Source organism: Prinia subflava, chromosome 20 (assembly GCF_021018805.1).
Source record: "Prinia subflava isolate CZ2003 ecotype Zambia chromosome 20, Cam_Psub_1.2, whole genome shotgun sequence".
Classification (NCBI taxonomy): Eukaryota; Metazoa; Chordata; class Aves; order Passeriformes; family Cisticolidae; genus Prinia; species Prinia subflava.
In genome coordinates this window covers 8,425,151-8,452,997 of record NC_086266.1, presented here as the reverse complement: position 1 = coordinate 8,452,997, position 27,847 = coordinate 8,425,151, and the positions used below count along the sequence as shown (strand labels likewise).

At 59.5% G+C, this 27,847-nt stretch overlaps 3 protein-coding genes across 5 annotated transcripts; 2 read left to right on the top strand and 1 right to left on the bottom strand.

Moving 5' to 3' along the window:
• The first annotated feature begins 8 nt into the window (after nucleotides 1–8).
• On the top strand, nucleotides 9–6,453 carry SASH3 (SAM and SH3 domain containing 3). Of its 3 annotated transcripts, none has more exons than XM_063416566.1 (8): nucleotides 9–388; nucleotides 2,643–2,735; nucleotides 2,969–3,118; nucleotides 3,201–3,342; nucleotides 3,415–3,563; nucleotides 3,695–3,901; nucleotides 4,171–4,321; nucleotides 4,400–6,453. In XM_063416566.1, exons 1-8 carry the CDS (start codon nucleotides 335–337, stop codon nucleotides 4,585–4,587), a joined length of 1,134 nt encoding a protein of 377 aa, XP_063272636.1. In that variant the 5' UTR covers nucleotides 9–334; the 3' UTR covers nucleotides 4,588–6,453. The 3 variants fall into 3 exon arrangements, with proteins under 3 accessions (XP_063272636.1, XP_063272635.1, XP_063272637.1); XM_063416565.1 differs by having other exon boundaries at nucleotides 14–388; nucleotides 3,198–3,342; XM_063416567.1 differs by having other exon boundaries at nucleotides 16–388; nucleotides 3,198–3,342; nucleotides 4,403–6,453.
• Nucleotides 6,454–6,557: 104 nt separating this feature from the next.
• On the bottom strand, nucleotides 6,558–18,233 carry ZDHHC9 (zinc finger DHHC-type palmitoyltransferase 9). Its single transcript, XM_063416571.1, has 10 exons — nucleotides 18,123–18,233; nucleotides 17,469–17,762; nucleotides 10,638–10,798; nucleotides 9,927–10,085; nucleotides 8,968–9,105; nucleotides 8,770–8,818; nucleotides 8,402–8,504; nucleotides 8,163–8,266; nucleotides 7,884–8,049; nucleotides 6,558–7,169 (listed from the first exon to the last, which is right to left on the bottom strand). The coding sequence occupies exons 2-10, from the start codon at nucleotides 17,633–17,635 to the stop codon at nucleotides 7,065–7,067; spliced, it is 1,152 nt and encodes a 383-aa protein (XP_063272641.1). The 5' UTR covers nucleotides 17,636–17,762; nucleotides 18,123–18,233; the 3' UTR covers nucleotides 6,558–7,064.
• A 962-nt stretch (nucleotides 18,234–19,195) lies between these two features.
• On the top strand, nucleotides 19,196–25,682 carry UTP14A (UTP14A small subunit processome component). The gene is given in 15 exon segments (XM_063416564.1): nucleotides 19,196–19,612; nucleotides 19,614–19,736; nucleotides 19,978–20,042; nucleotides 20,236–20,300; nucleotides 20,413–20,555; nucleotides 20,670–20,825; nucleotides 21,715–21,834; nucleotides 22,097–22,191; nucleotides 22,282–22,405; nucleotides 22,488–22,565; nucleotides 23,007–23,361; nucleotides 23,509–24,104; nucleotides 24,499–24,686; nucleotides 24,754–24,853; nucleotides 25,185–25,682. Coding segments are annotated over 15 exon segments (2,841 nt in total). The 5' UTR covers nucleotides 19,196–19,363; the 3' UTR covers nucleotides 25,569–25,682.
• The last annotated feature ends 2,165 nt before the right edge of the window (nucleotides 25,683–27,847 follow it).

The following is a 27,847-nucleotide window of genomic DNA, read 5'->3' as shown; positions in this document are numbered from 1 at the left end:
GGACAGAGGGGTTGGGGACTGTCACCTTTCGTATGGGGGAGCAGACGATGCCCAACAGCAGATGGCCAAGGGACAGCATCACCGAGGGGCGGCACGGCCGAGAGGTGTCAGGGCGCAGGCACGGTCCCCGCCCAGGGGCCCCGGGCAGGGCAGCAGCTCGGTGGAGGGTTTCCTTCCTCCTGCCCCAGCCTGCGCTTCGCCAGCCACCCCGAGCACGGCTGCAAGCGCCTCTCATGTGACCGCCGGCTTCCTGTGCGCTCCCGGCTCGGTGCCGGTGCCGCAGGACGCGCTCGCCGCTGCCGGACGCTGAGCCCTCGCCACCGGCCCCAGTGCCATGCTGCGCCGCAAGCCTTCCAACGCCGGGGACAAGGAGCCGGGACACAGGAAGGTGAGTGCTGGTGGCATCTAGATGCCCTCAGCACTGCAGATGTCCCGGCACATCCAGAGCGATCTGACCCTGGGTTGCCGTGGGACGCTGAACAGGAGGGCTGGTGCCGGGGGGCTGGTGGCTGGGGCAGGGCCCCGGGGGCTGGGACAGCATGGCAGCTGCCCTGCCATCAGTTTGTCTGTGCTGCCGCCAGCCACTGTGGCCTCGCCAGTGCGTGGTCCTGGTTTTGTCCAGCTCCCACTCTGGCTTCCGTCCTGTTGGGACGTGTGGCTGGGATGCACAGCCCCCGGGATCAACATGGGTGCCAGCTCAGGCGCTGGTGGGACCCGCGGGGCTCTGCCTGGGGAGACTGTGCCTCCCCCATCCCCCCACGGCCCCCCCCAGACGTGGGCGGCAGCCTGTCATTTCCTGGGGGGCACGGCTGCGGTGGCGGCTGTGCAGCTCTCTGGCCCAGCAAGGTGCTGCGGTCGGGGCTGCAGCTCCGTCACGTGTGTCAGCCGCTTCCTCCAGCAGCACCGCTGCGAGGTGGGAGCCGCAGGAGCACCAGCTGCCAGTGCCACGGCCTCTTAAGAGCCTCCAGTGTGGCATGGACATGTGCCACCCTGAGGCCGAGGTCTGGACGCTGAAGTCACTGGTAGGGGTCAAAACCAGGTCCTCATCCCCTGCCCAAGTCTCACCCCAGCTGGCCCTTCAGCTCTTGCCAAGCTTTGCTGGACTGGCATCAGCATCAACAAGTCACCACAGGGAGCAGGGGCAGTGCCTGGTGGCAGGGTCCTGCCCATGACAGGCACACACCCTGCCATGGCAGCTCCTCTGGGCTGACAAGTTCCCTCAGGAAATCTGGCTGAAGTCCCCCTCCCTGCACTGGGGTGGCCCATCCAGCCTGGCCAGTCCCCCAGTGGGCATCCCCTGCCCTTGCCCAGCCACAGCCACTCTCACTTCCCCCTCCTGCCCTGCTCTGGGAGAGCCCAGCCACCCTGACTCATCCCACTGCCAGGCTCTCCATGGCTCCTCCAGCCATGTTCTATCTCAGTTCTATCTCAGAGCTGTTTTATCTCAGCAGTGAAGCCCCAGGGGTTCAGTGGACCTGGATCTGGTGGATTCAGGGCCCTGGGGTGGGAGCAGGGCACAAGCCAGCATCCCCTCTGCACAGATGCACCTGGAGCTGGCCTAAAGCCACAGTGGGTGTGCAGCTGGATGTTGCACTTTGAGCAAGCCCTCTGCAAGGAATGGCAAAACCAAGTGCTCAGGGATGCTCGGTGGAGGCGATGAGGAGGAGAATAAAGAGAGGACAGCACAGGGCCAGGCTGTGCAGGGTTGGGACAGGCCTCGGCCACCACAGGAGCTGGCAGAGCTGCTGGAGAACGGAAATCCCTGGCTGTGGTGGTGGGAGAGCGAGCACTGTGGCATGTCCTCTGAGGGCCTCAAGAGTGCTGGTGGTGGCAGTCGAGCTCACCATTCCCCAATGTGTGAGCATGCTGGTGCTGGCTTTCAGGGATAAGGGACACCCATGTGCCTGTGTGGGACCAAGGATGTTCCCAGCATGGAGAAACCCTTCCATGTGAGACAGGCACCTGAGGCCATGGAGAGGAAAGCAGGCAGGGGGCACAGGAAAGACTGAAAGGGACAGATATGGAGAGGTGCACCAGGACTGAGAGCCACAAACAGCTTTGATATCTTAGGCATAAGGTGGCACCAAGCCAGCTGGTGATGCTGGGGGTATGCTCTCTGGGCTAAGGGGTGACACTCACAGGTGGAAAACATGGAAATCTTTCAGTCCTGGAGCTAGCTGACCCTGTGGGTAGCAGCAGGAACTTGGCTGCTCTGATGCTACCTGCCCTTCACTGCCTGCCCACCTGTGGTGAGAGGAGCTGCAGCACTGCAAGGGACCTGTGTCCCCCCATGTCCTGGCCCATGTGCCAGGGTGGCATCATGGCACAGCCCTGGGTTGCTCCCAGTATGGCAGTGCCAGGCTCCACACCAGAGCATCCCTGCCCTGGGAATGCTGTGCCAAGCAACTGCACAGGCACCAAGAGCTCTACATCCCAGTTCTGGACAGTTCATGGCACATGGCAGCTCCTGGAAGAGAACAAAATCTTCCCAGCACTGCCATCACCCTCGGAATGGTGATGGGCACCATCAGGGATGGGCAGAGCAGCCCAAAGGGCGGAGAGGAGGTGGGGCGGGGAATGCAAGAAGAAGCCCATCTCCCACCTTTCCATTTCCCCCCTCACATCTCTGCCCCTGTTCCCAGCTTTCCCTACAGCGTTCCAGCAGCTTCAAGGACTTCAGCAAGTCCAAGGTCAGCTCTCCTGTGTCAAGCGAGGAGTTCAACCTGGAGGAGAATGTGAGTTCCCAGCACCCCTGGGGCAGCAGCCCTTGACACACCCTGCTGCCCCAGGAACAGCCCATTTCAGGGCTGGATTCCCGAAACTCCTGGTCTTACCAGTGGCCCATGTGTCATGGAGCAGCCCCAGGGTGCCAGAACTGGTGGGATTTGGGATCTCACAGCCCTGTGTGACCCTGCTGAGGCTTGCCCAGAGTGGGGGTCTCTGCCTTCATTCTCCATCCCTCTGGCAGATCCCTGAGGATGATTCCAGCAGTGCCAGTCCTGAGGAGGCCACGCGGAGCAGCGGGACGAAGCTGGGCAGGAAGTGGCGGGCGGTCATCTCCCGCACCATGAACCGCAAGATGGGCAGGATGGCTGTGAGAGCGCTGGCTGAGGGCAAGGTGAGCAGGAGGCATGGGGACATGGGCAGTTGAGTGGGGGACAGCTTCCCCTCCCTCGCCCTCACCCCGGTACCCTCAGCAGGGAGAGCTGGAGGAGGAGGGGTCCCCATGCCCCCTGTCCCCAGCCAGCAGCGCAGAAGAGCAGAGCCATGACAAGGTGCCCCTGTCGTACCTGGAACTGGAGGAGGATGGGCGCCCAGCCCTTGGACGCCAGATGTCCAGCGGTGAGGCCAGCCCCAAGGGACACTGGTCCCACATCCCCAGCCAGGCATATCCTCACCCCCTCCTCTCTGCAGGCAGTGACATTCCCAGCCCTGGTGATCCCGGGGACGGCCGGCAGCTGGAGGAGACCATCCCAGCCTACACTGGCCCCTTCTGCGGCCAGGCCCGTGTCCACACTGACTTCACCCCCAGCCCCTATGACAAGGACTCACTGAAGCTGCGGGTGAGCCACAGCTGCTGTGGCCCTGGGGAGGGAGGGAGGGAGGGAGGGTGGCTGGGGACCCCTTGAGCTGAGGGTGTTCCCTGGGTGTCCCCAAGCCTGCGCCCACCACCATCCCATGTCCCTTGGCCTAGAAAGGGGACATCATCAGCATCATCGAGAAGCCACCTGTGGGCACCTGGACCGGGCTGCTGAACAACAGGGTGGGCTCCTTCAAGTTCATCTACGTGGATGTCATCCCTGAGGAGATGGTCCCTGCCCGCAGGAGCCAGGGCTCCAGCCGGAACAAGCGCCTCAAGCCCAAGACCCTCCATGAGCTGCTGGAGCGCATTAACCTGCAGGTGAGGGACAGGGGCTGTGGGGGAACAGCAGCACTCAGCACGGGACCAGGGTGCCAGCAGTGGGACCAAGCCCTCTCCACTATTCTCCACTTGTGTGAGTCCTTCCACCAAGTACCCCAGGGGCACAGAGGGGACACATGGGCCATTTCTGGATAATGTGGGAGCACCATGGACTCACTGAGGGGGGAGCCACAGGCCAGCACTGGAGGTCAGGGGGAGCCAGGGGAGCCACCCAAACCCGCTCACCCGTGTCCATGTCTGCCACCCAGGAACACACCCCCACCCTCCTGCTGAACGGGTACCAGACCCTGGAAGACTTCAAGGAGCTGCGGGAGACGCACCTGAACGAACTGCACATCACGGACCCCCAGCATCGCGCCAAGCTGCTGACGGCCGCTGAGCTCCTCCTGGACTACGACAGTAAGACTCCTGGGGAGGGCGTGGGAGAACCCTGACTGGGCACCCCAGCAGCACCACTAACTCGGGCCTCTCTCCCAGCAGCCAGCGAGCCAGATGATGGTGACACCTCCGAAGCCCTGCCATCGCCCTCAGAGCCCAAAGGGGACATTCCCCGCGACTCCGGCTGCTTCGAGGGATCAGAGACCCTGGATGGCAGTCGGGAGGAAGCTGAGCTAGGGGGTCCTGAGGAGCAGCTGGGGCCTCTCTCCATGGTAGAATCCCCCTGAGCCTGCCAGCACCGCCACTTCCTGCTCTGGCCCTAGTAGTGGGGCTGGACTGGAGGGGATGGCTGCTGGTAGGGGACAGGGGAGCCCCAGTGGTGGTACCTTGGGGCTCAGCTCGGCCCCTGCACCAGATGCTGGGTGGGCACAAGGTGCCCCAGGATATATTGCATGGCACTGCCTGGCACCACTGCCCCGCAGCAGGGACTCTGGGCATGCCGGGGCACCGCACTCCCTGTCAAGACACCACAGGCATTGGCTGCTTTTCCCAGGTTTGCCGGCAGGCTCAGGAAGGGAGCTGGGGGTGGAAGCTGTGTCTGCAGGCACCTGAGGCCTCCCCAGGACACTGACACTTCTCAGCATGGACACACAGAGACCCCCCCATCACCTGCTGTGGGGGACAGCAAGACGCAAATAACACAGCTAAGACACCACCCTGGAAGTGTGAGATGGAGAGTCCTGGAAAGCACAGGAAAGGGGAAGAGGCAGCTGGCTTGGGGCAGCACAGACACGCAGGGGCTACAGCTCAGCCATTTTCAAACCAATTAAGTTTCCTTCATTGTTTTAAAATTAAAAAAAAAAATAAGAGAAAAATAAAGAACACCCAACCCTCATCCAACCCCTTCCTTCCTTCTGGAGACCCTGACCCATGCAGGCAGGTCCTGGCAGGCAGCACTCCACACACCTCATGGAACAGGGAGCAGCAGAGCCGAAAAATACACTTTTTTGCACCGAATTGGAGATTTGGTCAGTAGCGTGCTGGGGCGGCTCCCACGGGGTGGGGCACAGGAGCCCTGTCCCCGGAGGATGGAACGGGATGGGGCTGGGCTGACTGCAGGGCCATGGCAGGGCAGCCAGGGCTCCTTCCTTGCCCCATTCCAGCTGGAAGCAGCTGTGGCAGCTCTGCCCTCTCACCCGGGAGAGGAGCCCCCGCACCACGGGAGAGGGGGCAGTGCCGGTGCCACCTTAACACCACACCCCTTGCTGCCAGCTACAGCCCGGGCCGGGGCAAGGAGCGAGGTGGGAGGCACAGGCCAGGCTCCAGAGGGTGCAGGATCCCGGCTGTGCCAGCTCCTCACCACTGCTGAAAGCTGCACTGGAGCAGCAGCCATGTCCCACTGCCAGGCAGGAGCATCACAGACACACAGACACACACGTACACACACACGTACACACACACAGACACATGCACCCACACGCGCGCACACACACACACAGAGACACATGCTCACACACGCACATGTACACATGCGCACGCACGCGCACACGCACACACACACAGACACACACACATACAACTGGCCACGCAGGACACTCCCCAGCAGCTATCACCCACCGCACACCTGCGGGGAGGAGCGGGAGTGCCCAGCACTGTGGTGGGGCATGCAGAGCTGCCAGGGCATGGAATGGCCTCTCCTCCACCGGCGACCTCTGCGGGCATCCCAGAGGTGTGAGGGTCCTGCCAGAGCAGGACGGGGACTGTGGAGTGGGGAGAGCCCTGCCATGGCACAGAGCTCTCCCACCATCCCCCCAACCTCTCCTCCTCTGTTGAGGGCACACAAGTGACTGACACCACACAGCCCAGCCCTGGGCAGCTGGCACAAGCCCGGGAAGATCCAAGGCTGCCAAAGCCAGTCTAGGATGGCTGAGAACAGCAGAGCAAGGCAAGGGGGGGGACACGGGGATACAACGACACAACACAGACTCGGGGCTGGGGTTCTGCAGAGCTGCCATGCCACAGCTGGGGAGGGCTCCGTGCAGACACCTAGCAGCAAATGCAGCCCCAGCACCAGGCAGGAGCCAGTAGCACTGGCAGACCCTTCCCACAGCTCAGTCCACCCTGGCTGCCCTCTCCCTCCCTCAAAGCCCAGGGTGGTGTGAATGCCAGGGCAGGATGGGAAGGAGGGTTCCCTCATAGCTGCTGCATTGTTACATCACATGGAAAGAGCACAGGAAAAAAGCTACTTAAAAACTGCTGCCAGCAGACCTCCTTCCCACTTGTTTGGGTCCTTGGGGCACCAAAATGTCTCCTGACAAGCCTTGCCACGCCAACCACAAAACAACGCGACGAATTAGAGGAAGGAGGGAGGAAGGGAGAGAGGACGTTGCTGCCATGATTGCTTTCCCCTTCCTTGGGGATTCCTCAGCAGTAGGGAGCAGGCCGGCCCTAAGGGCCCTGCATGGAGGGACAGCCCCAGCCCTGAGCTGAGATGGAGCATCCAGGACAACCCACAGAGCCAGAGGCCCGGCCCAGGCAGACCTGCCTCGGTGCTGGCAGTGCCCCACGGTGACCAGGGCATGCCACCCACGCTCGCTGTCCCGTGCCACCACGCAAGGCCAGCGCTGTCTGCACCGCGGCGAGTAATGACTAAAGCAAAATGGCTATGGGGAATCAGGTGCCTGCCATCCAGCCCTTCTCCTCTCCTCCACCACTTCCAGCTTTGATTAGACAAAACAACAAAGTTCTCCCTTCCAAGCAGATGCTAGTGCTCTGCTCGCCCAGCGTCCAGGGAGGGCACCGGGAGCTCCCCAGGTGTTCGCTGCTTCTCCTCTGGCATCTTGGTGTCGCTCACAGATGGTGCAGGGACCTGGAGAGAGAGGACAGAGTGACCTGAAGGGACACCTCCAGTGCAGAGCCTGAGCACACAGGCCCCACCACTCTGCAATCGCCTCCAGCTCCACTAGCAGCAGTCTCAGCTGGGCTTGGGAAAAGGAGCAACTGAAACCAGGGGCCACCCAACAGGCAGAACAGCAGCCTCAGGAAGAGCTGGAGCACTGGACTGCTCCAGCAGAAGTGTCTGGACTGTGTCCACCAGAGAAGGGCAGCTGATGCCCAAGTTGAACCATTTCCCACCATGTTCGTGGAATAATTTAGGTGGGAAGGACACTCTGGAGGTCTCCTGTCTAACTATGTCCTTAAAGCAGGACTAAACACAGAGCAGGCTGCTCAGGAATGCAACAGCTTTCTGCAAGGATGGAGGTCCCAGGGACAGCCCTGCAGCTCAAATGCAGCACCAGAACAAGATGTCTGCAACCTCCTAGGCCCCCCAGCCCTGTCGAGCTCCATGGGCTCCTGAGTGCTCTCATGGCAGGACTGATCTCCAAAACCATAGCCAGCTGTGATCTCCTTTGAGGAAATCCAAGGAAGCTAAGACATGCTGGTTCCCAAGGTCAGAGCAAACAAGCTTTTCAGCAGCAGCCTCTCACATCTCCCCACCATGACGTTTTGTCCTTCCTATGTCACACTCTCAGCTTTCTCTCACTGTCCCAGAGCCCTCCCAGCTCCCAAGGGGATCACTCACGGCACTGGGGGGTGGAATGCTGCCGTCCTGCTGCTTCATGCCACCCTCCTGGGCCTGCCCAGGGCCCTGCGTGGCTGGGGGCTCCTGTGTGCCGGGTCCCCGTGGGCACGACCCCTCCTGAGCTGTGCTCTCCTCCTGCTGCAGGATGCCCCGTCTGTCCAGGACACTGCAATAACACAGCCACGCCATCAGAGACCCATGTCTCTCCAAATCTCAGCTCTCTTCCTAGCAGAGGTGCTGGTGGAAGACAAAGGTGAAGGCTGCCCCTCAAGAGCTCACCTGGGGGGCAGGGGCCCGCAAAGCACCTCGCAGCAGTTTTTCACTATGTTGCCATGGCTGTAGGGATTCTGCACGCGGTTTTTCCCAGTCCAGGACCCCTTAATCTGAAATAGTTGGGCACAAGCTCAGGTTTAACTCCAAGGACACCTTGCCCCAGCCCCCAGATCCCTGTGTTGTGCACAGCCTTGACGCACTTGAGAAACAGCCACAGCTCAGAGGAAGAGGAAGACTCTACTTACATCTTCATTGGTTGTCTGATTCAGTGCCACCAGGAAGGTGTGGAACCCAGTTAACCCCACCACTGACCACAGCGTGAAGAAACAGATGAGCACCTCCAGTACAGTGAGAACAGTTAAGGACTGGGAACAGCCTGAGAGCAGGCCCAGCCCATCTGTTACTGCTCCCAGAAACAGCAACTTCTCTTCCTCTCCTAGCCCCTGTTTTCTGTTTTACTCTCCTCCCAAAAGCCAAGAAAGTGCTCCCCACATTGTCATCCAGGGAAAATGCTTGGCAAGACTCAGAGTGGCCTAGGTAGCCACTCCACAATGCAGCTCCCACTAATCCCCAGTTTTGGAGAAGTCAAGCCCTCAGGACCATGGAAGGATATGTCCCTGGGGTTTCCTTCAAAGTGTTCAGAAACCCAATCTTCAGAGATTCTGCAATACAAAATGAGAGATTTTTTTTTGTCTGGAACATCCCACTGAGTCCAGTTCCCTTTCCCACTCATCACTCTGGTTTCACACCACCATCTGCAACCCCACTTCCTCCTTCTTTCCCAGCTCTCCAGCTTTCCAAGCAGACTCACTCAGTGCTACGTAGACGATGTTGAAGGTGAAGATGTAGATGGTGAGCAGGGAGAGCGAGAGGATGAAGAGGTAGAAGTAGCGGTAGTTCCTCTTCCCCACACAGTTGCCCACCCAGGGACAGTGATGGTCGAAGCGCTCTGGGGAAGCCAAGATAAAGATTAGCACTGCCCTGGCATGGCCCTGCCCACCTCTAGATCCTTGCTCCTGTGCTCCCACTTCAAAAATCCCCCAGGCTGACAAAAACTGCCAAGTTCAACCCTCTGCTCAGTCAGGACCCCATATCCCAGCCTCCTTTCAGGCAGTCAAAGAGTCCAAAATTGTTTTATAATGACTCATTTTGCACATTAGGGGAGATTTTGAGCCTGACTCCTCATGTGTCTTCTCTCCCTGGGGCACAACAGCCACAGCACATGGGTGAGATGAAGGCCTGGGGACCCCCAAGTTCTTACCCTGGAATAATTAGGAGAAGGTTCAAGAAACTACATAAACACACAAAAGCTGGGAATCTGAAGTGGAGGAAAGGAGCACAAAAGGATGGGATTTCTGTCTGGAGCAGTGATGCTGAACATGAGCCAGTTGCATACACAGAATGAGGACAACAACGAGGGCACCCCAGGGAATGGCACAATCTCTGTGCTGATGAAGGAGCTGCTGTCACCTGAGACACAACTCTCCACTGGAACCCTGCAGTCCTGTGAGGCCCGAGACCAGTGGAACTCAAAAATGGGCTGCACATGTACACAGGGTAGCTGGACTCGGTTATTGCCGAAGTCTTGGCAAAGAGGCACCACTGGCTGCAGGTTCTGAGCAAACCTCAAGCTCCTCGAGTACAAGACAAGGCAGCCTGGACAGTCTACCAGTCCAGAGCTGCCCAGCACAAGCCTGGGCGCAGGTCTGTCTGTCTGTCCCAAGGCTCTCTGCCAGAAGCAGGGGCAGGTCGGGCCCGAGCCCCACTCACCCACGCAGTTGTCGCAGATGCTGCAGTGAGAGGCACGGGGCGGCCGGAAGATCTTGCACGTGTAGCAGTACTTGAGCTTCACGATCTGGTTGTTGATCTGGAAGTTCTTGATGCGTGGAGGCGGCCGCTGGCCCTGCGGCACGGTCCCATTGGTGGCCTCTGGCAGAGAGAACCGTGCACAGATCGGACCCGCTGCTACAACATGACAGGCCTCAAACAAGTCGCTTCCCTGCCTTTCCTACCAGCAGGATTGGAGCCTGCTGGCTCCAGAGCCGGAGGCTGCAGCTCTGCTCACACAGGCCAGAGCCAACCTGGCAGCTTAGAGGCAGGAAAAGGGATGCCAGAGCTTTCATGGGCATCTTGAGAGTGGGCTGGCTGTTACCACCTGCATCCACCAAACCTCCTCTCTCCCTAAGGGATCAAGGGGACCACTCAAAGCTTTCTGCACCCCTTCTCAAAAGCAAACTGAGTTTGTATGTACATGGCTATGGGAGAGAAAGCAGCAGGTGAAACAGCTCCCAGAGAGGGATGCAGGTACACTGTGCTCCCTTCTTGAGACTCGGCCAAGTACAGTGAGCCAGCAGATTGGGGCAACCCTCACTTTTGGAGGTCCAGCCAGGAAGATGAGCTCTGCAGGGACTGTAACCTAGAAACATGCCATAAATTGAGTGGCTTTTCCAGCCCTCACCAGCTTGGCCGCTCCACACTCACCGATTTCCATCTCAATGAAGGCTGCCTCGTCAGGCAGGGCCCTCGGGATCACGCCGGGGTCGCTGAAGCTGGTCCGCAGCAGCGTGGCCATGGCAAACAGGAAGAGAACGGCCGCAAACACGGGGATGGCCGGGGACAGCTGGACAGCCAGGTACCGGCACCTGCGGACAGGCGCGGGAGGAGATGAGTCAGTCTCATTGCCTGGCACAGCCTCAGAGCCCGGGCACCCTGCAGCACTGCTTGGATCTGGAGCAGAGAAGCTGCTCAGTATATCCTTCTGATCCCACCACCATAGGGGAACACTCCTGCAGCAGCTCCCAACAACCAGGCACCATCACAGCATCTCCATGTTTTCCACCAGCTAGACACAGTTACTTCCCAACATTTGTTTTCAGCTCCTATTTTAAGCAATGCCAGAAACACAACCAGGCAGCTGGAGAGACCTTGTTCATTACATTCCTGCTGCCAAGGGATGGGCCAGACCACTGGGAGGAGCACCCAAGGCCTGGTCAGGGACCCCACACCTGGAGAGCCGGAAGGCATTGGAAGCCTGTGGGCATGGTGGCAATCTCTGGCTAACCCCTAAAGAGCAGGAGCTTCCAGCACCACAGAAATTACTGGGATTAAGTACATCCTGTGCTTCTTAGGAATGGATTCCTGTGGAATCACAGCATTTCCAAGCAACAAGACATCTAGCTTCCTTTGGCTTCACTGAGACAACAGACTAGAATGCTCCAAATAAAGCAGAAAGGCTCCTGCTTCAAAAGGGAACAAGCCTTGTTTGCTCTATAAATGCAGCAAGGCCCAACGAGGAGTTTATGGTGCTGATCCCAGGGATGAAGGAGATGCAAAGGGAGCGTGGGACTCATCTCACCATGGCCATGCTGCTCGTGGACACACACAACCATGTCCCCAGTGGTGCTGCAGCCCTAGCAATGTGGGAGGCCTGGGCAGAAGTCATATTTTAGAGACATACTGGGCTAAAAACCCCCCATATTTTACCCTGATTCCTTCAGAAAACCCTACTGATGTTGGGGTGAAGTTCTTACGGAGCTTTGCTACGATTTAAGTGAAACCCCACCTAAATCTCATCACTCCTTGCAGACATCCCTTTCCCAGCCTCCTGATACAGCTGGGCACCCAAGCTTTCAGGCACCTGGCTTTCTAGTATCCACCCTTCATCCCTGCTGGTAGGGGTGGATCCAACCCAGACTCCTGCTGTTCCACAGTTACTCTCCATGGGAGCATCTGGCTCCTGTGGTGAGGGGCCAGGGATTATCCTCCCTGGGTGGGCTGCCATCCCATGCAAGGCCACTTCCATGACCTTCAAAGCACTATTTAATTCTGGACATCATTCCCACCACAGATTCCCCAAACAATACAGTTTCCAGCTCCAGCTGGCAGCACCAGGCTCCACAGGCCCACTGCAGGAACATTTCCTGGGCCATTGCCTGACTCCAGCACTGTCCCCCATGTGTGACAGGGACGGAAGGACTGCACACTGGAGCTACAGCACACTTCAGTCACAGCTGCAACACCAGGAGCCCACAGCAACACACAGGGCCTGGCCCCTACACCGACATTCTTCATTTCAGACGCTGCACACTCTGCTGTTCGCCAAAACAACGTCCCTGTGCCCAGCCCTGCCCACAGACAAAGAACTGGAGGGCCAAGGTTATCATCTTAAGGCAGCCCAAGATAACTTTGCATTCCCTTTGCAAGGGCAAAGTCTAGCGACAGCTGTGAGTCAGTCGGCAAGTAAACAAAAACCTTGGAGCCCACTTGGGGTAGAAATACGGCATTAGGAACATGGATTTAGGTGCAGGTCAGCCTCTTCTCCCAGGCAATCAGTGACAGGACAAGAGGACATAGCCTCAAGCTGTGCCAAGGGAGGTTCAGGTTGGACATCAGGAGAAATTTCTCCATGGAAAGGGCTGTCAGGCATTGGAAGGGGCTTCCCAGGGAGGTGGTGGAATCCCCATTCCCTGGTAGTGTCTAAGGAACAACTGGATGTGGAACTCAGTGCTCTGGTCTGGTTGACAAGCTGGCGACCAGTCACAGATTGGACTTGATGGTCTTGGGGATCTTTTCCACCCTAAATGTTTCTGTGATTATTCCTTGAAAAGCTGGGCACCGTCAGCCCCAAAGGGCTGCAGCCTGACCTTTGTCCAGCTAATATAATAGCTTTTGGAACTGCTGTGACAACATGAACATATTGTGGGTTTAAATTAGGATCCATGAGCTGTGTTAAAGCTGAGCCATGGCCCACCTGCTTCCACACAGGCTTAGCTTAGCTTCCCTTAGCTGGGCTGGCTTCTGTTGCCTCTTGCAGGTGAGGGCAGAGGTTAAGAGCCAGAACTCCCACCACAGTGAAACTGCATCACCAGGACCAGCATGGAGCCCAGCATGGAGCCCACCATGTGCCTCCCACCCTCCACTGTGCTGATGGGGCCTCGCTCCTCAGGTGACTTCCAGGGAACACATCCATGGCAGGGAAAGCAGACACACAAGGTCCTGGCTTGGTACTCAGGTACTCACTTCAGTCTACACTTTGTCTCTAAGACGATTTCACTGCTTAGGAACAGACATTGAAAGATCTTTTGTTTGGGAGAGCTTAGAGCCAACAGAGATGCTCTGTTAGCATGTGAGGATGCTGCTCCCCCACTCCCAGCACCATATCTGTGCTCTGGAGCATTTTGTCACCAAAAAGCAGACAATAACAGCACTATCACAACTCATCATCACAGCAGGGTGGGCTGGGGGCAGGAAGGCTGAACAAAGAGATCACTGGAATGGGGAGCAGGGGGAGAAGCAGCTGGGAGGTGCCATGAGTTATGGTATTTGGCTGGTTATTCTGCACAAGCTTGGGAAGGTCTGTTGAAATCAGTGCATTGAGCAAAGCTCTGGAGGAAGGGGAAAGCCACCATACCAGCCCTGGTGACAGGAACTGCAGCCATGGCCACAGGGCAGCCCATCTCCCAGGCAGGCCACACCACAGCTCAGCACAAGCTCCACAGTACCACTCACTCACATCTCACCTGCAAATCACCTGTTTAACTTTCCTCAGCTGCAGCACAATCACACCACATGCCTGGTCTGAGTGCCAGAAGAGCTGTATCTTTCCCCAGTGCCTGACCCTCAGCAGGGCACTTCAGCCTGGCTGTGCTGGATGTTCGCACCAGGGATGGGATGCTGTCTAGCAGCCTCTGCTTGTGCTAAGTGTGGAAGAAGCTGCTCCAAAGCCTGGCATCACCACAACACTGTGTCCAGGCCCTTCCCAGCAGCACCAGGCAGGGCTGGAGCTTTCCCTGGAACCTCTCCCCATCTGCCAGCAGTGCCACATCAACTGTTGGCACATGCCATGACCCAACTGAGGCAGAAGACAGACGTGTATGTTGATGTAATTGCTCTTTTCCCAGCTAAAATCTCAAATCTCTGCACAGGCAAATCACCCAAGATCCACCAGGAATGAGGGTGCCACAGAGGATGTGGAGGCTGCAGGGAGGGCGAAGTCATCTCCTGAGAAGGAGCCCACATATGAAAAAAAGGTCAATCCAAACCCCAGGAGTGGCCACTTCCCACAGGAACAAAACAAGCTGAACTCTGGACACCAGAAAGTCCACTTCTATTGAGAGCAATTACAATCATTAAAAAGCACCAATTAACTCACATGTAAGTTTTGACCATGCTTGATGCAGATCTAACCAGAGGTAATGCCAGCTCAGAGGCCTCTCTGTGAGTCTTGGATCACTGGGCTTAGGAAATGAAAACTAAAAAACAAAGTCACACAAGGGGCAGTGTAGGTGTTTTCAACTTGTCCGAAAACAAAGATTTTCATCTCTACATCTCATCAAACATTTTTGTCTCTACAAAGCTAAGAAAGTAGGAAAAACAAAGTGACAAACATGCCTGAGCATTGGAAAATCCAAAAGCAGCCCCTTCCTGTGAGGAGCTGATGTTGCTGGTGCTATTATGCCTCTAACATTTATACACATCAAGTTTTGTGCTGAAAAGCCAGAGACAAAATATATCCCATTCCCTTCAGCTGAGTGTGGAACTCACTCCAGGAGAGACAGGAACTGCAAAGGGAACTCCCAGCCTGAGAGCAGACACTGCATCCCATCATCCCAGTTCCTAATGGGATTTTTTACAAGTCCTTTATCTGGTCTTCTCCTGATGCTGGAACACCTCAAGCAGACAGCAGCTAAGTGCCCAACCACAAGGCTAAAATACCATCAGGAGTCTGAAATAATGCCAAGAGGATGTGAAACTGTATTTTATAGGACATGTTACAGAGCAAACCCAGCTAAACACAGGTCCTGGACTCTGCAGGGAGCAGCCCTAAGCAGTGGGAGCTGCTCCCTGCCGACGTAGTAGTGAGAGAGGTGCCCTTGGGCAGAGGACTCCGGTCGGTCGCTGCAGAGCCTTTCCCGGGAGCCAGCACAGCTCCGTCCCTTTGCCTTATCTAGGAGGGAGGAGTCGCATCTCAGGCACAGAGATCCACTGACTTCTGCCAGCCTCTGGCTCCTGTTTGCTCCTGGATGGAGAGATTTCCCCAATCCCAGAACACGGTGCTGCGGTTTGGGGGATCAACACACAGAAATTCCCACCCACAGCGCTGAGGTGGCACAGCCCACTTGTCTGTGGACACCTCGGAGCAGCTGGCAGCACCAGAGAAACTCAGAGGAAAAAAACACCACCAGCAGCAGCTCCGTGAGTGTGGCCATCGCTCCAAGGGCTGGGAAGGAACAGCAGTGGCTTTTCTCGTGCCGTGGATGCTGGTCCCCACCGGCCTCAGCTGTAACTGGAGCCTGTGCAGCCCAGAGTGCCGGGATCAAGCCCAACCCGGCGCAGGGCGAGCAGCCAGACAGATCCTGGCTCTAGGCACACCGGAGCCCTGCTCAGACAAGGTGTGACTGCGCAAGTGATTCAGCTGAATGGAGCAGGCAGCACAGCACAGGCAGCCTGCAGTGAGTGGGCAGCGAGGGAAAGGCTCCTCCGCCCACCGCCGGCTGCCGCGCTCCAAATCCAGACACCAACTTTAAGGGGGAAACCAGGAATCTCCATGCAAACACTAAAGAATCTGCCAAACACTGAGACAAACAAACAACACAGTGAAAGATCAAGGCTGAGATCCTCACCCTACACATGCAGGGCAGGCAAGGCTCCTGAGCAGCCGAGCTGCTTATCTCAGCCTGATCAGTGAAACAGAGACCTTGGGGAATGTTTCCAGCTGGGAAGGCAACATTTCATCCCTATCCCAAATTCAAAAATCCTCAAACAAATCCAAAACAACCCCTTTCTTCCAAATAAAAAACACTAAGGTGTTCTGCACTGAAAGAATCAAATGAGTATTTGGATTTTCCCAAACTTTTCCTTATCTCCCTCAGATTATTTAACTAAAATTCAGAGGTAATCCTGTTCCCAGCAGCATTCCCCATGCAGAGCCCACCCTCCAGGTCTAGGCACAGCCTGGATGCCTTGGTGCAAGCAACCTCTCCACAGGCCTCTGCCTGCCAGAGCATGGAAAGGGGCTTCTCAAGGAATTTCCGGTCACGTTCCTGACTAACCACAGCCTAGGTCTGGGAAACAGCCTCGGCTCACTCTGCCTAGCACACCCATGCCAGAGCGGGATGTGGTTCACTCTCCTGCTACGGACAGGATCCACAGGGAGCCAGAGCAATTATCCCTCAAATCAGTGTTTCTGGTGCAGCAATAAGCATTTCTGGAGCAGCAACACTTAATAGTTCTTCCTGTAAGGCAGGAAGGCTCAGCCCTATTTTTCAGATGGAAAAAACCCCAAACATCAAACCAAGAGTGGTGTCACTTAGTACCTTGGAATTCAGACTGAGCCAGGGGTAATTTGGGCAAGAAACCAGGGAGGGACACACTGGGCCAGGGAATGTGGAAACAAGTTCCCTGGCTTAGGAACGATGCTAAAGAGGACAGCACCTGAGCCGAAGGCTTTATGGAACTGCAGGAATAGCCACAGCTTTGCCAACAAGCAGCTCCTTCCACTCCTTCTTCCTAGCTTTGTGAGCTTTTATGTCACCCAACCCTGTTTCAGCGCTTCTGCTGCCCCAGAACACAAACATGCCCATGGAGACCAAGGAAGGGAAGTTTTGCAGTGGTTTAGCTGATCCAAGCTCATCCTCTAGCCAGGCAACAGGGGTGTCCTCCCACAGCACTGGCCCGGACAAACACAGGCTTTTCTCTTTTTGCTTGTTTTTTGATTTTAGGATTAGTCTAAGGCAAACCCAACTCCAATGGAGAGCTGAGGGGACAGATCCTTCTTTTTAAACAGGATCAAAGGTTTTGGCTGAAAGTCTTTACGCTGCCAAGGTGATGTAAGGGGTGGTCAGATCCTTCCCAAATACAGCATGACTCTAGCTGCAGTGCAGCCTGGAGCTGGGGGTATGTCAGACTGGCAGGACTCCCAAGCTCACTCCTTATGAGCTGGGGTCACCTCCCTGGTGGGGCTGATGCAGGGGCTGCACATCATCCCATGGGTAAGGATGCAGGCTGGGCCCCAGGACTGCAGCAGGAACCAGGAACACTCGGGACAAGGGATTGCCAAGTCCCAGACAGAAGGTGACCCACGGGGAAGGAGGGCTGGTGTCGGACCCCGGCACAGTGGGGAGGAAGCTCCAGCAGGGCCCATTCTCCCTAAAGCCTCCAGGCTCAGTCTGCTGAGAGTGAGGAAGCAGATCTGGATACGGAGAGCCACACTCTGCCAGGCTGCACCGTGCCAGGCTCCCCTCCCTCTCCCGACGACTCCGGGCACACAGGCCCATCCCCATCCCTGTCCCGCGGAATCCCCGGAGAACTCACTCGAAGGCGAAGAAGAGGGCGCAGGTGCCGAGGATGAGGAAGAGTGTCAGGTAGAAGATGCCCTTCTGCCGGGCCATCATGATACGGCCGTCGCAGCAGAAGGTGTTCCTGCCTGGCAGCTTCTCCCATTTCCGAACCACCTTCTTCCTCGCCACCATCACCGACATGGCGGGGCCGTCACTGGCGCGGCCGCGGCCGCCGCACGTTCGGGCGCTGCTGCTGCTCCTCCGCCGCCCGCGCGCCCGGCATCATCGGGGCCCCGCGGGGCAGCGCTGGGCTGGGCTGAGCCGGCGGCTGCGGGAGAGGGAACGGGGAGAGCGCTCGGTCAGCACCGGGGCGGCGGCGGCACCGGCGCGGGGGGCGGCGGCCGCCGTCGCCATGGAAACCCCGCGCCCGGGAGGGGCGTTGCCGTGGGAATCCACCAGGGAGGGGGCGCGGGGCGCGGCCGGGAAGACCCTCGGCTGGGCAGGAGGGGGCGGCGGGGCGGCTCCGCAACGGGAGGGGACGCGGCAGGGCCGGGCCACACAGGGCAGGGCAGCCCCGGCTCTCCGGGCGTGTCGAGACCCGGCGAGGAAGGGTGAAAGGGAAGGGTTAGAGGGGAGACGGGAGAGGACGGGAAGAAAGGAGAGGGGAGGGGCCCGCGCCGCCGCTCACCCGGTGCCGGTGCCGCTCGAACCGCGCCGATCGCTCCCTCCGCGCCGGGAGGGGCTGCCACGCCCCGTGCCCCAAGGGGGCGGGGCCGCCGCGGCCATTGGTCTGGCCGCTCCGTCCGCCCCGCCCCGCCGCTTTCCGCCATCCCATTGGGCGCGTCCGCTGTCACTCCGTGGCAGCTCCTCCCACCTCGCCTCTTCTCACAGCTCCATTGGTTATTAGCGCTGTCACTTCGTGGTAACTCCGCCCACCTAGCTGCTTCTCGCCGGTCCATAGGCCGTACGGGCTGCCACTCTGCGCTGTTGGCCCCGCCCCTGTGCACATAAGGGAGGGCGGGGGCGGGGCGGGGGCGCGGCACGTGGCGGGGGTGCGGCGCGACGGGGCGGGGCCCTCGGCTCGGCCCGGCTCGGCCCGGCCCGGCCCGGCCCCGCCCCACCGCGGCGGCTCCCTCCAGACCTCCCGGTGCAGCCCCCGGCGGAGCACCACCGGCGCTACCCCCCGTTCCTCTTTTTTTTTTCTCGCAGCGGCTGCCCACAAGGACCGGGCTGCCGAACCCCAGCGCCGAGGGGAGCGCACGGGATGCTCCCGTCGTGGGTTCCCCACCCCGCCCCTCCCACCCCATCCTCACATTCCCACATTTCGCACAGTAGTTTTCCCACGGTTTTTCACACCCAGACCCCGGTTCAGGGACCGCCCCCAGGATCCCATCCCCAGCATCCTGCCACCGGCATCCCATCCATCCCTGGCACCCCACCTCGGGGCGTCCCGCCCCTGGAATCCCTCTCTGGCATCCCACATACAGCGCTCCCGCTGGGCACGTGGCTGCCAGCAAAGGCAGGGCCCGGAGCGTCAAATCCGAGGGGAAAATACAGAACTTTTCTCGCCGTTGTTGCTATGGAGACGCGAACAGACGGGGAACAGCTTCGTTATCCCCTTCCCTCCGGCAGGCCCCTGCCCCGAGCCCCCCGTGCGCCTAGCTCGGGATAGAGGCGAACGGCAAAGAGGACGAGGAGGACGGATGTTGCGGGCGCAGTGATAGACACTGACACCTCTTCGGAGCTGAGAACTCTGTGTATTTGCTCCAAGGATCCTCTGGATCCCGTCAACTTCAAAAATGCTCCCAGGAGCCGGGTCCGGCCGGGTGGGAGGTAGGTGCGGGAGTTCCGTCCCCAAGCCTGCGGCAGTGGCGGGAAAACAGCGATTCCTGAAATCCTTGCGGCTGGGGGCACCCTCGAGGGTCGCGGATGGAGCGAAGACCCCCAGAGCTGCTCTGGCCGCGGTGGCACCGCCGGCTCCCGCTTCCCGGCGAACCGGGGGCGCCCCGGGAGGGCCAGAGCTGTCCCGGAGCCCCCGGGGGCCTCGTCCGAGGCTGGGACGGCGCTGTCCGTGTCCCGGTCCCTCACGGGACCCTCTCGGTCCCCACTGGTTCTCCCTCCCCTCCTGCCGGAGCCGGTGCCATGGCAACTCGGACGTCACGGAGGCGCGCTTTACGGGCAGGACGCGAGGGCTCGGCGCGACACTCGGTGGCGCTTTGCGGCAGTACCGGCGTGCAGAGCCATGGCGGAGGAGGACCCGGCAGCGGCGGCGTCCGGGAGCGGCAGTGAGAGCGAGGAGGGGGTGAGTGGAGCCGGAAGGAACGCGACAGGCTCTCTGTGCAGCTTCCACCGCTGTTTGTGGGGCTCCGGGCGCTGTTCTGGCCGGGATGGGCTCGGCGGAGGACGGCGTGGCCTGGCCGCGGATGTCGGGCCCGGGAGCCGGCCGGGCGGTGCCGTGGGAGCACGGGGGAGCGGGCGCTGGGGCCGTCCCCGCGGCCGCGCTCTGCCAGGTTGGGTCTGTGACCGCGTGTGCCGTGTGGCAGGAGGATGGCGAGCGGCGGCACCGGCAGCTCCTGGAGGCGATCAGCGCCTTGTCCGGACGGAAGCGGTGAGTTGGGAGTACGAGCGTCCCGCGTTTAGGCCCCGGGGATCCTGCAGCAGTCGCGCCGAGAGAGGCTGCACAGGAAGGGGGGCAGGTGGGGCGGTTCTCTGTCCCTGCCCTCGGCACCGGCCTCAAACCCTCCAGAGCACCCGGGGGACACGAGGAACCTTTGGGGTTGTTTTGTGGCCCTCTCTTGCAGGCGGAAGCTGGCGGAGCGCTCGGAGGCGAGCGGGCAAGTGTCCGAGTTCAATGTCACCTGCAAAGGTGAGGCAGGGAGCTGGGCAGGGCTCGGGGATCTGGGACGGCGCTGCCCACCGAGAGCCACTGTGAGGGCTGGGACAGCTCCCTCACCTGGCGGTGCCACACCTGTGTGTAGGTGCTGGGGAAAAGCTGGTTCTGTCAGAGCTGCTGCAGCCCATCCATCCCAAATCCACGCTGGGCAGCGTAAGGAAGGAGCTGGCCAGAGTGAAGCAGAAGGCGGTGGTGGAGCTGCCGCTGAGCAAAGAGGAGGCCAGGAGGGTGAGTGCAGGGAACCAAGGGGGTCTGAGGTTCTGAGGGTCTGAGCCCCTAGGACCTCCGTGCCCCTCCCTGATGCCGCCATCACCTTTCTCTGCCCATCTTGTTCCCCTTCAGGTGGTGAGGGAGGCCGCCTACGTCACCACCTCGAAGGACGTGGGGAGGTGGCAGCAGGTGGTGCTGCAGAACCGACGCGCGGAGCAGCTGGTGTTCCCCCTGCGGCAGGACATCGCCACCGTCACCCCTCTGGAGAGAGTCACCTCGGCGTGGAAGGTGGGCATGGGGGTCACACAGCTGTGGTGGCTCTGGGGGCTTGGCCAGGCTGGCTCTAGGATCAGCTGGAGCAGGTCGATGTCTCCTGGCTGTGCTGGGGCCAGTGAGGGAGGCCCAGGCTGTGGCTGACACTGGGCTGGTGCCCGCTGAGCTTGGGAAGGTTAGGAGGGCAGGCTGTGTTTCTCACACAGAGTAGGTGTGTAAATTCAATCTGGAACAAACCAGGTAAGGTGTGAGCAGAGGGTTTGGAGCCTGCTCTGTCCCTTCTCCTCCTTGTAACCTCTCAGGGCCAGGTACGTGGGAGTGTCCCTTCGTGACAAGTGCTAAGACAGAGAGGATTGGTTTGCCAAGTCCTGTATGACTGGAAACATTCCTTACAAAAGAGAGATGTGTTTGGTTTTGAATGCAAGTTCCTGTGGGGTTGTGCTGCTGGCAGGAAGCCACTACCATGCATGGGAGTTGTCAGATGCCCAGGTGAAGGAGGGGCAGCCCCTATTGAACTCCCAACAAATCAGTCACCCACACTGATCTGCCCAAAGGTCCATTTCTGTTTCAGAGGGGCATGTCATTGCATGGCCTGGAACTCCTGCTCCATGCTTCTTCTGTGGGGCCACCTGGTCAGCACTGCCTGGCAACTGGGAGGCCATTGCTCTAATGTGGGAGGAATTCTACCTGCCTTCACCTGGCCGTGTGGCTGGGAGAGTGCCCAAGGGCTGTGGTATGCAACCTATGAGTGGGGCTGTGACCACCCAGTCCCCCAAGGTGGTAGACACTTCTCTGGGCCTTCCACAGATCTACCTGGGGACAATGAGAATGGATGGGGACATCCAGTGGAGCACTGGCCCTTGCAGTTCTCCTCATCTTCTGGCCATGTCTACTGTCTCAACAGGCCCGAACTCCACTGGAGCAGGAGATCTTTGGGTTGCTCCACAAGACACAGCAGCCTATCACAGACCCGCTGCTGACACCAGAGGAGATGGCCTCACTGCAGGCCATGAGCTTGGAGGAGGTGAGGCTTCACCTTGTTGGGCCCTGGCTCTGGGGGCCTCTTCCTTGGCCTCATCCCTCACCCCGTGCTCCTGGTGCTCATCCTGTGCTCCCCATTCCTCACCCCATTCTCTCCATCCCTCACCCTGTGCTCCTGGTGCTCATCCTGTGCTTCCCATCCCTCACCCCGTGCTCCTGGTCCTCACCCGTGCTCCTGGTGCTCATCCTGTGCTCTCCACCCCTCCCGCTGTTCTCCCCATCCCTCACCCTGTGCTCCCTGGCAGGCCTCGCGCCGGCGGGCAGAGCTGCAGAAGGCCCGGGCAGTGCAGTCCTATTACGAGGCCAAGGCTCGGCGGGCGAAGCGGATCAAGAGCAAGAAGTGAGGCTGTGCCTGTGCTGGGCACACCGGGAGGGCTGGGCTGCCCCTTGCCCATGCCTGCCCAGCCACTGAGCCGCCCCTGTGCCACAGGTACCACCGCGTGCTCAAGAAGAGCCGGAGGCGCCAGGCCCTGAAGGAGTTTGAGCAGCTGCACAAATCGGACCCTGCGGCCGCCTTGGCACGGCTGGAGGAGCTGGAGCAGCTCAGGATGCAGGTGCTGCCTTGGCACTTCTGTCCCACCCCTCGGGAGGGCCCTGCTCCCTGGGGAGCTCCGTGTGATGCTTCTCTTCCCCCAGGAGCGGATGAGCCTTAAGCACCAGAACAAAGGAAAATGGGCACGATCCAGGGCCATTATGGCTAAGTATGACCTCGAGGTGAGATGGAACCACAGAAGTGTTTGGTGGGAAGGGCCCTTAAAGCTCATCCAGTTCCACTCGCCTGTCATGGGCAGGGACACTTTCCACTAGACCAAGTTGCTCTAAGCCCTGGCCAACCTGACCTTGAACATTTTGGGGGATGGGGCAGCCACAGCTTCTCTGGGCAATCTCTGCTAGGGCGTCCCCACCCTCATGGGAAGAATTTCTTCCCAATATCCTATCTGTCCCTGCTTTCTGTCAGTGTGCAGCCATTCCCCCTTGTCCTGTCCCTCCAAGCCACGGTTATAAGTTACAAACCAAAGTTATATGCCCATTTATACATTAGAATGCCATGACAGGGTCCTCAGCGCTGCCTGGGAAGGGAGGAAGGCTGAGGTGGGCAGGGAAGGTTGGGAGTGTTGTTTCTGCCCTGTGTTAGAGCCTCTCGGTGCCCTCCAGGCCCGCAAGGCCATGCAGGAGCAGCTGGCCAGGAACAAGGAGCTGATGCAGAAGGTACGGGTGGAACCACCCGAGGAGGAGCTGTGTGAGGTGCCCGAGGAGGACACCATGGCCTTGCCCATGCTCACCAGGGGCAGTGGGGCTAATCCCTGGATGCTAGGTAAGCCCAGTGGCCCGGCCCTAGAGCCTGAGGAACAGGAGGGTCCAAGAGATGACACAGGGCCTGGTGCTGTGGAGAACCAGGATGAGATGGAAGAGGAGAAGGAGCTTTCGGACGAAGAAGCTCTGCTGCAAGACTTCAAGCAGAAGCGACGAGAGCGGACAGGGAGCCCTGAGGAGCACAGCGAGGAGCATGGTGAGGAGCCTGAGACCCTGAGCTGGGTGGGCTGGAAGTGCTGTGGGGCTGGACAAAGGAAGGGGGATGTGGGGACAGTTTTTGGCTGGTTTCACACAGCTGTCCTTACTCTCTGCCTGGTGGAGTGACCATTTCTACCCTCAACAGGTGAAAACCAGCAACCTGTAGGTGCTGATGAGACTGAGGCCAATACTGAGCAGCCCAGGAACAGCCCAGTCCTCCCAGCCTGTGCTGAAGATCTGGGGGACAGCCCAGTCCCCCCAGCCTGTGCTGAAGATCTGGGAGACAGCCCAGTCCCCCCAGCCTGTGCTGAAGATCTGGGGGACAGCCCAGTCCCTCCAGCCTGTGCTGAGGAGCTGGGAGACAGCCCAGTCCCCCCAGCCTGTGCTGAGGAGCTGGGAGACAGCCCAGTCCCCCCCACCTGTGCTGAGGAGCTGGTGAGCACAGGACTGGAGCCGCCTCCTCAGGCCCAGGAGCAGCTCCTGCTCTCAGAGCAGCTGCGCCGCGTGCAGACCATGGAGGATGTGGAGAGTCTGGCCAAGAAGGAGCTTGTGGAAGAGCAGGAGAAGCTGGTAGCCCCAAGAGCAGGGAAGCGAGCACAGCAGCAGGAGGAAGGCAGAGCTGGGGACAAACATACCAAGAAAACACCAGCCAAGAGGAAGATGATCAGCCTGGAGGCTGTGCTGGATGGGAAGCCCCAGGAAATGGACAGCCCCAGTCTGCCTGTGGTCCTGGAGGAGGAGGTGAGCAGGAGAGGCTGCCTCCGTGCTCTCCAGTACCCAAAACACCCATTCAGTAATGCCCAAACCATAAAGTCCCAGTAACCCCAAACCTTCTCCTGGTAACCTAAACTCCCTTCCAGTAACCCCAAACCTCTTTTCAGTAACTCTCAGTAACCCCAACCAGGTAACTCTCCCAGAGTTACCTCCCAGAAACTATAAGCCCCAAACTAGTAACTGCCAGTACGCTAAACCCCCTTACAGTAACCCCAAGCCCCCACCAGTAATGCCCAGTAACTTTTACCTCCTTCCCACTCACCCTAGTACCCACAAACCCTCTCCCAGTGCCTCCCAATTTGTCCCAGTCTCCCAATTCCCCCAATAAGCCTTAAACCCACTCTGCCTTGTCCTTGTGCAGGAGGGTGGCTTTGAGCAGCGTGGGATGATCACGGAGGCCTTTGCCGGGGATGATGTCGTCGCCGACTTCCGCCGGGAGAAGCGCAAGGCAGAGGAGGCAGCGAAGCCGCAGCCAGTGAGCCTGGTGCTGCCTGGCTGGGGAGAGTGGGGTGGCACGGGGCTGAAACCCAGCGCCAGGAAGATCAAGAGGTGAGTGTGGGAGAGCTCAGGGATGTGCCTAGCCCCATGCAAGCCCTGACCCCTCACTTGCCCACAGGTTCATGATCAAGCCACCACCGGCGCCTCCACGGAAGGACCAGCACCTGCCCCACGTCATCATGAGCGAGAAGCGCAACATCCACGCGGCAGCACATCAGGTGGGGCACACCTGGTGTCTATGAGAGCTCCAGCACCTGGGCGAGCCTGGGGCATTCCTGTGATCCCTTCCTAAAACGTCTGCAGTCCTTGCCTGTAATCCCTGCCCAGTGCTTAGCTTCCAGCTTAAACAGCTTGGAAGTGAGGGAGGAGGGATGTACAGGGCTGCTGCCTTGGTGGTGGTGCTTGTTCCAGCCCTCTTGGGCCACAGAAATGGAAGCAAAGTGTGAGTGGGTCCTAGGCAAATGGGAAGCAGTGGACATTAGGGGTCGCATGGGCTGGAAAAGCTGGGCTGGATGGTTCGGAGCCATTACCTCTGCAGTGTCCCCACAGGTCAGCGAGCTGCCCTTCCCCTTCGAGCGGCACCAGCAATTCGAGCAGAGCATGCAGACACCTGTGGGCCCCACGTGGAACACTCAGCGTGCCTTCCAGAAGCTGACAGCCCCTCGAGTCATCACCCGCACTGGCCACATCATCCAACCCATCTCAGCTGAGGATGTCCCTGACACAGCCCCTGACAGCACCACCAGGCTCAGGGGGGAGGCCATGCCCGGGAGGAAGGCTGTGCCCACGAAGAAGGCTGTGCCCAGGGGCAAGGCTGTGCCCGGGGGGAAGGCCATGCCCAGGGGGAAGGCCATGCCTGGGGGAAAGGCTGTGCCCGGGGGGAAGGCCGTGCCCGGGGGGAAGGCTGTGCCCCGGCACAGCAGAGCGCAGTAGCTCTGTGTCTGCAGCCTGAGGGCTCAAACTGGAGCAAGCAGAGGAACCAGGAGCATCTCCTGGTTCTGTCCAGTTCCTTCTACCTCTTTCTCTGCAATAAAACCCAGGGCTGCCCCTCCTGTGCTGTCTGCATGGCTGCCTTGGCAGTGTCCAGGGCTAGGTTGGGCCCATGCCCTCCATCCTGTCCTTGGGTTCTGTGCAGGGTCAGGTGCCTTGGCTGAGTTGAGAGTGAGGACTTGGTCAAGAGCTCATAGTGGGGCATGTCTGGGAGCATGGTGAGGGACTGGAATAGCCGCCAACATCCTGTCCTATATCTTTGTCTTTTATATCCCCATTTTTTTACCTATATAGATTTTTAAATTTTGGCCAAAGAGGCTTTCTCCCCACCTTGTCATGCTGAGCCTGGCCTCGGCGGTGTTTCTCATGTCCACCTGCACTCCCAAAGTAGGTGCTCAGCCCTAATAAACCTGATCATGGAAATGGCTCTGTCAGGTGCTGCCGCTGCTCTGCACGTTCTAGGAGCTGGCTCTGTCCATGGGCAGCCTCCATTCCTGCTGCCCAGCGCCAAGCCCATGCTCTGTGCTCAGCCACCCCTCGGAGTGTGACAGTGAGGTGCCTCTCAGGGCACCTGTCACTGGATTGGAGCATCCAGCATAAGTGGAGGGATGTGCCAGAGCCTTAGGGACTGGGCAGGGATCTCCCCAGGCCTCTCCCCCGCCGCTTACAACGTGGGCTGTACTTAGCGCTGCTTGCAGAAACAATTCCCGGCCCCAGCGCAGGAGCTGGAGCTGCTGCTGATCCCAGGAAACGTGTCCCTCGTGTCAAGGACGCCTCCTCCCACCTTGGCATTGCAGCCCGCCCCGGGCACGGCCTGTCCCCAGGGCAACCCTTCTCCCTTGCAGCTGGTTCAGACCAGGAAACGGGTATCGTTCTGTGGGGCCGGGGCGCGGCCACCCCCCGTGCTGACTGCGGGTATCCCCTGGCTCCCGCAGGGCTCTGGGTGCTGGCTCCTCCTGGGCTGGGAGGGGGCTGGGGGCAGCCAGCGGCGCAGCCTTGCCGGGGCCCCATCTCGAGTGTCTCCGGTCCTGCAGCACGCGGGGCGGGGGGGTCAGAGGGCGCTGGCCCGTGATGGGGCCACAGTTGTGTTGCTTGGGAAAGAGAAAAAAAAAAAAAGAAAGGAAGCGGAGAGCATTTCCGTGCCGTGACGCCGAGAGCCCCTCGCGAGGGTGGTGGCTCCAGCAGAACCTGCGTCCCTTTGCCATGGGAAACCTTCGCCCCGGGAATGTCGTGAAGGGTAGGGGGGGTCGTGTTTGTTCCAGTAAAAGGTGAAGGGCCCTGAGCAGGGGGAGGCAGCGCCCCCTCCCAGCCCCTCCACCTGCCTAGAGCCCCCCAGAGCCCCCCCAGTCCCCGGCGAATGAGGCCAGCAGATCCCCGCGGCACCGCTGTCCCTGTCCCTCTTGCAGGGGCCCTCCCTCGCCTGCCCTGGCCAATGGCTCTGCCTTCCTCCTCCCTAACGCGGACAGTGTTTGGCTGGACACGATGGGCTGTCCCAGCACTCAGCCCACCTCCTCAGCTTCGGTCCCGGGACACTCAGGGTACCCGGGCTGGGAACGGTGCGAGGGGCCGGTTACAGCAGAGCTGGTCCGGGCTCAGCAGGACCTGCGGAGTGCTGTCCTGCGGAGTGCTGTCCTCCTCTGCAGGGAGGAGGAACCCCCCACATGCCTTCAGCCCCTGAATTTGGCCCACACTACGGCAAAGGATGCTGCTGCCGCGTGTGGTGTCACCTGAGGAGGGGGCACTGCCCCGCGAGGTCTGGCCCTGCCCCAGACTGAACTGGGACATCCCTAGCTCCGGTGTGATGCTCCCTCCAGGGCCAGGAAGATGGTGGGCAGTCCTCAGGTGAAGATCCTACAGAGGACAGAGGCTGGCAGGTGTAACACCAACTCGGATTGCTGCAGGCCTGGAGCAAGCAGGTGTGCAGCTGGCACAAGTTGGATCACCTGAAGCAGCGACAGGACCTGCTGAGGTGCAGATCCCTGTATGGATCCCTGCCTCACACAAAGCTGATGGGTCTGGCAGCCTGAGTGTGGGTGATGCCCAGTGTGGGAGGGGACAGTTGTAGCCACACATCTGGATCTGCCTCATCCTGTGAGGAATGGCAGCACTGGACTGGATTGGCTTGAATTGGGGCTTCCAGTATCCAGAGATGGTTCAAAAATAAACGGGCACAGCATTAGCATGAGCTGCTGGGTTGAGTATGAGGGACTCTGGTGTGGGGG